The sequence below is a fragment of the Telopea speciosissima genome, chromosome 5, assembly GCF_018873765.1.
Source record: "Telopea speciosissima isolate NSW1024214 ecotype Mountain lineage chromosome 5, Tspe_v1, whole genome shotgun sequence".
In the NCBI taxonomy this organism is placed as follows: Eukaryota; Viridiplantae; Streptophyta; class Magnoliopsida; order Proteales; family Proteaceae; genus Telopea; species Telopea speciosissima.
Window position 1 is genome coordinate 53,785,503 of NC_057920.1, and position 11,077 is coordinate 53,796,579.

The 11,077-nt window shown below is 38.8% G+C and overlaps 1 protein-coding gene across 1 annotated transcript; it reads right to left on the reverse strand.

Annotated features, from left to right (window-relative positions):
* Nucleotides 1–1,380: 1,380 nt before the first annotated feature.
* Nucleotides 1,381–10,761, reverse strand: LOC122663073 (G-type lectin S-receptor-like serine/threonine-protein kinase At5g35370). The gene is made up of 2 exons (XM_043858780.1): nt 10,666–10,761; nt 1,381–4,131 (listed from the first exon to the last, which is right to left on the reverse strand). The coding sequence occupies exons 1-2, from the start codon at nt 10,759–10,761 to the stop codon at nt 1,438–1,440; spliced, it is 2,790 nt and encodes a 929-aa protein (XP_043714715.1). The 3' UTR covers nt 1,381–1,437.
* Between the last annotated feature and the right edge of the window lie 316 nt (nt 10,762–11,077).

An 11,077-nucleotide genomic window follows, 5' to 3' on the forward strand; every position in this document is an offset into this window, starting at 1 on the left:
ATTCTATATTTGATTATTAAATCTCATTTTATTCTACATCCAAATCCTTTTGGATTTAAAAACTAAAATAAAAATTAGGAAAGAGAGATACACGTCAGAATGCCTTAAGCTAACAGGCAACACCAATGGGGGTGTTGGATGGGGTAAGAGGTCATTTCAAAGAGGGAAAACATAGATAGATACAAGGGGCACTAGTTTGCATTACGCAAGGCATGTGGTCAAAAAAAGTATCATTACTAAATATAATAAAAATATTAAAAAATATATGTTGGGTAATAATTACAAAAATTCTTTATTAGGTTCTGAATTTTCACTTTCCTTCTCTTTAATTTTACATGAATATGATGCGAGTGGGCCGACATAGACTTCTCCATACCAAAATTAGGATAATGTACATCCATCATAGTGTTTCTAGGTGATGGACAAGGAAGTGAAAACAAAAACACTACCAAGAAGGTCAGTCTCAGTCGATATCAATCTCAATCGCCCTGAATCGGGGCTAGATCGGATGGATTTACCCATATCTTTTAAGTTTTTATTATGTTTTATCCATGGATCGTTCGGATCTCTATTTTTTTTTATTTTTTTTTGGTGGAAAAACAAAAACTTTACTAACTGAAGTAAACATAATACTTACAGTCTCAGCTATATCGTCTGATAAGAACTTAGTAATATGCGTATGAAAGATCTATGTTGTTTAATAATACTTCCAGAACGGAGGGATGAAATAAGGTGGGAGATATCAAACAACAAAGTAAAAAGATGATATGGCCATACACATATAGTCGAATCTTTATCTTCTCAAGAGTGTTACACTTCCCAATGCACATACATGGCATTGGGTGGTGCACAACACTTGAGAGGATAAAAATCCACCAGTTTTTTTGTGCGATGCGCCACATAGGTGTACTGGCAGTGCACTGCACTTGGATCAATATCGGATCGGCCAAGGCAGAAAGACAGAAGAGCCCTGGCCAGTTGCAATACTCCCTGGTTGTACCTCTTATCAAGGTTCTCAAAGATATGAATCAAATATTCAACTCTCAATAAATTTAAAAAAAAAAAAATCTGATTTCATTAAACAAATGGGAAGATGATGTGCTTACAACCAAGAACACGACAGAGAACCTAACCAAGTTTCCAAAATATAATAATCAAAACATGGTCTAATATACAGCTAAGAAGTGGAAGAAAAAAAGAACACACAAAAAACATTAAAATTTAACCCAAAAAAAAAAAAAAAAACACCACCAAACTACAGTTGATTTGACTGAATTAAGATGTTGCAAATAAAGAATTAGGGTTCCTCAACGATCCTAGATATGATCACCCCAGAGGCTTGCTCTGAACTCCCCTATCCAAAATCCTGTAATATAGCTCCAATTGAGCTAAGCAGATTCACTCAAATTGACTTAACACAAACACTTATGAACTGCATTACCTTGGGCCAGAGACCTCCTGTGAAGAAATGTAAGAAAGAGATGGATATGAACTACTTGAGTTACTTGTTAAACCTGTATATCCTTGTGGATATGGCCTTATTGCATTGACTCCATTAGATCCTTCTATCATCGATGCCTCGGTGAACCGCCGGCCATAGAACCTCAAGAAGTTCAAGGATTCAAGCCTTGGAATCCCTAAAGAAATTCCACCTTCTAACATAGCTACCACATTAACCATGTTAGGCCTTAACATTGGCTCCTCATGGACACAACACAAAGCCACACGCACAAGCTTCTCCACATCTTCACTTGTCACTCTTCCTTCAAGCCTTGGGTCTGCAAGCTCCAAATAACTCCCTTGTTCATGCATCTCCAATGCATATAATGGAAAATAAACAGGACCCATCATAGATGACACAGTTGATGAGTCACCACTGCTTCCATTTTCATTACTAGTGGTTTGAGTTTGCATAGAAGAATTCTTCCTTCCTCTGATAAGCTCAAGTATTACCATGCCATAACTATAGACATCAGTCTTCTCTGAGATTGATGAACTCGTGAGCCATTCCGGTGCAAGATAACCGCGTGTCCCCCTCATCGTCGTGAAATGGCTAGACTGCTCAGGGCTGAGAAGCTTTGATAGCCCAAAATCTGAGATCTTCACTTGGGAATGATCATGTAAGAGAATGTTCTCAGGTTTGACATCACAATGTATGATCTTCTGCTCACACCCACTGTGCAAGTATGCAAGACCTCTAGCTGTCCCCAATGCAATCTCAAACCTCTCTTTCCATTCTAGTACAGGTCCATTACCGAAGAGTGTTCTGTCCAGTGATCCCCTGTTCATGTACTCATAGACCAGAAGCTGTTCTTGCCTTCCAGCACAGAAGCCCTTTAGCTTAACCAAGTTAATATGGTGGATGTTACCAATTACTGCAATCTCTGTAAAGAATTCCTTCCTCCCTTGAGAACCTACATGGTTTATTTTCTTCACTGCAATAATAGATTTATCAGGAAGAACACCCTTGTAAACAGACCCAAATCCACCTGAACCGATTTGATTCTCAAAATAATTGGTTGCAGCTTCAAGAACTTGGTAATCGAATCTCACAGGTAAACCAGGGATGGATAAGAAGAGCTCATCAAGCTCCAGTGAAGAAGTTGAACTTCGGCGGTCTAGTTTCGAATGTGTTGAAAGCTTACGCTTTCTCCACCAGAGTATACTCAGGAGCAAAATAATCAACAAAAAGAACCCTGTTGAAGGTAAGAGAACCAGAGCAACCACTGGGGTAGCTTTTGAACTTTGTTTTCCAGATGTGTTCCCATCTGGAACCACCAAAGATGATCTAACCATCACCTTAATGTATCCAGATGAATTAACACTGCCAGTTGGGGGTACGAATAAGGAGCCCATTTGATTTTCAAGCAGAAAACAAGAACCAGAGGAATTGGAATAGAAAAATCCCCTACAAGTACAGTTCGAGCAGAGAAGTTGGCAGTAAGAAAAATTCACATACTTAATTGGATCTGAGAAAATATTTTCAAAGTAGCTCAGGCCGTCACCTAGACTGGTGTAAGATAAATTCGTCATCGATGAATTCGATTGAACACTACCAGTGTTATTTCTTGATGAATTAGAATTACAAGGAGCAGCCAAGGAATGAGTTTGATCTGATGGCAAGCAACCTTGTCTGGTATCTTGATTGATGCTGCGAAACCCCGTAGGACATGAACAAACACCTAGCCCTGATCCAGCAGAAGCTGTGCACAACCCCATTGAACCACAGATGTAAGGAATTTGGCAACTATCACTTGGTGTTATGAATTCCTGAGTCCATTTACTAGGAGGAGAGAAGCTTTTGACACTGAATTGTCCTCCAGAATCCAATTTCGCAATTCGGAATTGCGCTGTTGGAGACAAACTCACCTGAATCACAACTATAGATCCACTTTCACCAAGAAGAAAAAGCCCTGTAGCATTTAAGACCATGTAAGAGATCGGAGCAATCGCATTGCAATAAGCAGTTTGTTCCATAGACAGCTTCCAATAGGTTAACCCTTTCCATTGAAGCAATCCATCATAATTTCCAACCAAAAACTGGTAATCCCCAAGTGATAAATCAGAACCAGAGAAAGCACTCAAGGAAGAACCGACCGAGAGTTGTTGCCCCATCACAATAGTATCGGTTGCGTTATCGAAGCTTTGCCAAATAGAATGGTTGGAATGATCGAGTAATACAAGATTGCCGATGTCGGTGAGATGCATCGCTGTAACGGATGAATTTAACGGCGGCGTTGACCATTTTATGGTGGTGGCGCCGCCGCTATCTAGGTCAGTTACAGTGAGACCTTTTGGAGAAAGAGAAATTCCCCCATATCTGGAAATGGGGGAATCACGAGCTGACCATATGACGGTGCCGGAACCCACATGAATAACGCAGAGGTAGTAATTGGATTGCTGACCGGCAGGATTGTAGAAGGCGGCACTAAAGGTTCCATTTTGAGATCTTAAGAAAACGCCGTGGGAATCGACGAATTGGAAGCTTGAAGCAGAGTAGTTTGGGTAGATAAATTCCTGGTAGATTGTCTCGCAATTTGCGAGGATTGTAAAGGATAAGAAGAAAGTGGTGACGGAGAAGAAGATGGAGCCCATGCAGAGGAGAGAAAGATAGCGAGAAAGAGATATAAGCTGAAACCCAGAAAGAAAGCAGAGAACCAGAGAAATAAGGAGGAGGAGAAGAAGAAGAGGAGCTTGGGTTTGGCGAAGGGAGTGAAGGTGGTGGCATGTCTTAGAGATGGATTGTCTTAGATTTCATGGCGTTGACCGATGGAAGCGCCTCTACTAAGTTCACCAACATTTACCGCCATTAGGGATTTTCATGGCTGTTGAGCTTATTCAAATAAAAAAAATTTTAAAAGGCATATTCTGGTTTCTATAACTGCTTCGAAGCTGTGAAAGTGGGTTTCCCTATTTCCTTTTATTGAAAATTGAACTAACAATTTTACCAAAAAAAACAAGAAAATTGAACTTACAGTATAGTGAAAGGGCAGGGAGGCGATTGACTATTACACCATTTGATCAAAAACAAGGTTTTAGTAATCGGAATCCGGATCGTATCGGTCTTGTCCGATACCGATATGATACCGATCTAGATTGGCCCGTATTGATCTAGATCGGACAGTTTTATCCCTAAATTTCAATAAAAATCGATTTTATTGACATTTTACCCTTGTTCAGTACCCTTGGACCAGTATTGTATCGATTGGGAATATGTATCGATCTCTACTGATACTGATATGAATCGACTGATATGACCGATCCAATATCGATTCCTTGAATCATGGATCAAAATGGATAGATGGATATAAATCGGTAAACCATTGGAGGATATAAGTCACACTACCATTGCAACTATGCAATGCACGCGAGTTGGGGGATTATATATGTGAAATCTCTTTCCTCAATCTTTCATCACTTCATAATTGGTGTCTTTTCATATGCCGTCAATTCAGAGACAACAGCAACTCAGCCTTATCCCAGCTAAATGGGGTTGACTACATGGATCCTTTCAAAACAAAGTAGGAAAAACTGAGGTCCTCACGAAGAAGGGAAAGGAAAGTATGAGGAATTAAAAATAAAAATGAAGAAAATGGATAATAGAAGTGAGAAATGAAAAATGAAAGTAAGAGAAAAGAGGACAGCCCAGAAAATCAGGAAAATCTCAACTACATGGTGTCGACAACGTGGATTATTGCCATCAAATCTCCGTAAGAATATAGAAAAGTGAACAATTAAATAAGACAATGAAATATTATGGAAGAGGGATGTCAAGCTGTGTGGTCCCTGGGGCATCCAACAAGGGTAAGATTTTTCATTTCAAACAGGTGAGGTAGTCATTTCGTCATTCTTATGTCTGAGCAGCACAAACACCATGCAGCCTGACAGCCTTCTTTTTATTTATTTTTTTTTCTAATATTATTATTCCAAATGTGTGATTTTTCTTTTTGATATTACAAAGGGGGAGGGGGGGGCAACGGAATAAAAGGGGGGATAATAGTGTGGAACTGAGACCTCAAGGGGCCTAAGTACTACCGCACTAACCCATTCCAGCTGCGCTAGGTAGTTGCCTATATCACAAAAGTATGTTATTTTTCTAATTGCCGTAAAAGTATTTATTTTGTCAGGTGGACAGATGATATGTACATTCCAACCATTTGCTAGAGAAGACATGATTCAAATAGCCACGCACAAAATTTCAGTCTAATTCAATCACATGCCCCCCTCTCCGCTCCCTCTTTTGTATTAACACACATTCTGTGTAGGTCCATGCATGTGTACCATTACTCTAGACATTACTGTGTTAAGTAATTTTAAAAATAATTTAAATTAATAAATAAGAGACAATCTATTAGAAATAGTATGTACTCAATAGACATAAGACTTTGACTGAAGCTTAAATAACAGAAATTAAGAAAAGATAAAATAAATGTAACTTATAGTGACTATATATCTTGAAGGCTTCTCCTATGTAGTAGTCACCACTGGTCACTTGTATCACAACAACCAATTGTTGTAGAGTTGAGTCATATAATGTATACTCTCCTTAAGGTTTCTGAACGCCCCAAAATTTTATAGTCGGCTGGGTTGACCTATGTTCACACCTCCAAGATAAAACAACTCCCAATCACATACGGTGCACTATGAAATGTAATGACACAGGAATGTCCGAACGTAATACTCAATACTCGTTCACAGAAAGAAGAAGAAGAAAATGTGTTCTGCTTCTATTTTAATTGAGGGAAAACAGAAAGTGAAATACAAACAGAACATTTGCAGAGCCGAAATGCAGTAGGAGTAGGGGCATTTGTGTAACTAAGGCTGAAATACAACCAGACCTCCATATTTATAGATAGAGTAGTACCTATACATGTATAGGTGTGTCTGTATACTTAATTGTATACACGTATTAATCTGAATGGGGATGTATTAGATATGTACAGGTTTGTATCAATTTGAATGGGTGTGTATATAAGTATATTGTATTTGTACATCGTACATGTATGAATGTATGCATCTCTTTAAAGGATAAATCCGTGTGGGGATGTGAGAGATGATGTTTGAATTTGAATTTAAAACGTCATACTTCATATTTAATATATGAAGCTAAAACTAACTTCATATAAAAAGAATATTTTGACCAGACCGAAAAAGTGTGTGAAAAGGGCCCTATGTTTTTTGTAAGCTACAAGAATACTTATAAGTTTGACATTCCACTTATTGAAAATTAATGTGAGACTATTCTTACAAAGGTTCGTTACCTACCTTTACAAGTGCTTCTTAAGTCACCAACTCTACAAATACGTCAGACAATTCAAAAAGGGGCAAAAAGAGGGAAAAAGTTTTATGATTTTGAAACTGAAAATAAGATTTTAAATTAAATAAAATCCAACAAAATCGGTTTGTAACCAATGTAGTTATAAAAACGATGATTCTAACCATTTTTTCTTTTTCTTTTTTACCCTCACTCATATTTTTCTCCTACATTTTAATTGGATATTCTTCTTTTTGGTAATTACTTTCTCTCTCTCTCTCCCTCGATGGTTCTTGTTCAGCAGCAAAAGCCAAAAGGCCAAGAAGTTGGATAAGTGTTTTGCATTTTTTGTCAAAATTCGAGGTCAACCATGTTACAAATCATTTAGACAAATTAAATTTTGATAAGTTAGACTAACGGATCTCAAAGTTCTTAGTTGGGCTCATGTTCTCTGTGCCGCAATGCAGGCTGCACCCAAACACATGGGCCTATCACTCAAGGGGGCAGGATGGTCATTGCGCCCACCCCCATGTGTCCGGGCGTAGCCTGCGTCCCCGGCACAGAGAACATTCTTCCTTGTTTTATATCTCCTACAATGGTTTGAAGAATCAGTATCGGATTAGTAACAATGGAGATCGATATTGATTCCTAATCGATCCATATTGGTGGATCAGTACGGAATAAGGGGAAAATGTAAAAAAAAAAAAAATCTGAATTTTTAAGAATACAAGGATAAATCTGTTTGATCCAAACCAATCGGATACCGATTACTAATTCCTTGCTCCTACCTCAACCTTCCCAAACCAAATCCCCACCACAGCCATCGTTTAAAGCCTAAAACAGTTCATCATCAAGACACCTCAAACAATAATATATATAGCTACATATCCCTTTGGAAACACATGTAAACATCAAATCTGAAATGGTGAAAAATTTTAAAACGCAGGTAGTCTATGTAACAATGGAAGGTGGTGTTTTCAAAAATCTAAACTATCTATTTCCTCTTAAAGTTTGGAGAGTATACAATAATATCTAAATTACTGATACACATGCATAGACATACACTAGATGTGTGCCATATTAAAGCGTGTTTTTTTTTTTAGTGAGAAATTATAATTACATATATTAGATAGATGAACTATTACAAAAGGATTGTTTTCCAAGGGTTTTGCACAAAGCCAAAGTAACGGATCATCAAGGTAAAAAAATATATTAAGTTGTAAAATATAAGGAAAACACTGTAAAAGAGCGGGCAAACAAAATGATGGCCAAGTTTGTTAGCAATCAAAGATCGATCGTAGCGGAAGCAAAAATTAAGATCATGATATCGATGGGAGAAGTCATTCTCAAACAATGAAACAATGCAGGGATTGATTATTACCTAAGCCTCACAGATGCAAGACCTCCAATCGATGATAGCCCTTTCGCGATCGTTCCACGCACCACGCAAGCTTTGCGTTCCCACCACGGTCAAGCTATCTCCTCCACAGTTCTAAGAACACAAAAGCTTGGACCACCTCTAGGATCAAACACCAAGAGAGCAAGAGAGCAAAAGAGGGAGAGGATGGTTTCTAGGAGGGAGAGAGAGCTCTGCGTTTTTGGGTTCTTCTGTATCCTTCTTGTGATTTTTCAATTCCACAAATAATATATATTTGTCTCACAAAATCCCCAAAAATGCTAGCTCACATGAGTGTGATATATTGAGTTATTAATTGTGACTCAATTGTCTACCCATCCAATCTTTCTCTAATAGGAAAGATATGCATTGCTAGAGGAATCAAATATTGGGTTGAATATTCAATATTCACCCACCAAGTTTTCTTTTCTAACAATCTCCTCCATCCTATTGTAAGATCCAATCTTACAAGAGGATCATGAAAAGGAAATCATGATCAACCGTTATAGCGTAGATGAATGGAACTAAAAGGAAAGGGGTAGGATCGCAATGGGATACCACTTAGCTTCTAAGAAATATGACATCGAAGATGCTAAGCAGATGTAATAACCTACGCCCAAGGTAAGTAGTTGAAACACGCATTAGTCCCCCACAGAACAATATTGCATGGTTCAATATAAGGAATGTGTACGAGACTGTTAATCCTCAATGAACCGATACACCGATCGAGAGATTCAATTACCTTGATTGGACCAAAGAAAATATTTCAAACAAAATGTTCAAGAATATAGATAACATTTTGTAAGTATATATGTCTAAAAACATTTCGAAAAACTTTTTGAAAACGCCATCGGTACCGGATTTGAATCCAATCCTGTATAGAATACTCTCCTCAACATAATCCCAAGGTATGGGCTGTGGATTCCATGTTGGGCATCTCTTTCGAACACAGTCACACACTGTGAGTCCAGTGCACCGATATATAGTCAAAGGAGACATCAACCGTTGGTACACCAAAACTCACAACACATGAATGCAACGATAAGGACCCCTCAGGTTAAGGGACCAACCGAGAACTACTTAAGAGAATCTCATTTTCTTTATGAACTGACAGTATACCACATGTGAAATTCTCAATGATCCAATCCAATGTACACACCATATGTACACTCACATTTGTGTCTTGGAAAAGCAACCTCCCTAAGCACACACAATGTGACCACCATGCTGGACGGGATGCCCAATCTCATCCCTAGTGGTGAACAGTTTTAGGTATAAATACCGATGGACAATAACTGAGCTCAACAACTGATCATGCTAATCAAAACAAATTTATTAATTTATATAGAAGGAGTTTTGTACATCAGTGCCAGTCACCCATGGACTTCACCCCCATATTCCCAACATGTTTCTCAAAAACACTAGGAGGCAATGCCTTAGTCATAGGGCCAGATAGGTTATCTGCAGTGTTAACCTTAGCTATGGCTATGTCACCACGCTGAATAATCTCATGAATCAAGGGATATTTTCGCTCCACATGCTTGTTCCTCTGATGAGCTCTTGGTTCTTTCGCTTGTGCAATAGCTCCCCTATTGTCACATAACAATTGTATGGGTCGCTCCACTAGCTCAGGCACCACCCCTAGGTCTATTAAGAATTTTTGGAGCCAGACACCTTCCTTGGCTGCTTCACTAGCTGCCAAGTACTCAGCTTCTATTGTGGAATCAGCTGTTGACTTCTGTTTGACACTCCTCCAAATTACTGCACCCCCACCAATCACAAAAATCATCCCGAAGGTAGATTTTCTATCATCCTTGTCAGTTTGGAAATCCGAATCCGTATATCCAACTACTGACAATTGATCACAACCATACACAAGGAAGTAATCGTTGGTCCTCCTTAAGTACTTGAGGATCCCCTTGACAGCTGTCCAGTGCTCCTATCCTGGATTGGATTGATATCGACTCACAATCCCCATGGCATGACAAATATCTGGCCTGGTACACAACATGCCATACATCAAACTTCCTACTGCAGAAACATAAGGAATTCTCTTCATAGCCTTAATTTTCTCAGGAGTTTGAGGACATTGTGACTTGGATAAACCGATTCCATGTCTGAGAGGCACATTACCTCTCTTCGAATCCTGCATGTTAAACCTCTCAAGCACTTTGTCAATGTAGGTGGATTGTGACAATCCCAACATCCTCTTCTTGCGATCTCTCACAAGCTTAATGCCTAGGATGTAACTGGCTTCACCCAGATCTTTTATTGAGAATATTTTGGATAACCACATCTTTACAGATGAAAGTAACTCCACATCATTCCCAATGAGCAATATATCATCCACATATAGGACTAGGAAATAGACGGCACTCCCATAGACTTTCTTATACACACATGGCTCATCAATGTTTTGTTCAAACTCAAAATCCTTGATAGTTTGATCAAAACGGATGTTCCATGACCTGGAAGCTTGTTTTAGTCCATAAATGGACCTCAAAAACCTACATACCTTATTTTCCTCTCCTGGGGAGACAAAACCCTCTGGCTGATTCATGTATATAACCTTATCAAAATAACCGTTAAGGAAAGCAGTCTGTACATCCATCTGCCAGATTTCATAGTCATGGTATGCAGCAATCGACAATAGAATCCGAATAGATTTAATCATCGCTATAGGTGAGAAGGTTTCATCACAGTCAACACCCTCTTTCTGAGTGTATCCCTTCGCCACCAGTCTTGCCTTGAAACGTTCCACCTTTCCATCCACACCTCTCTTCCTCTTGTAGATCCATTTACAGCCTATGGGTTTTACCCCTTCTGGTAGATCTTCAAGAGTCCAGACATAGTTAGAATCCATGGAATCTATTTCACTGCGCATAGCTTCCTACCATTTCACCGAGTCAACATCCTTAAGGGCCTCG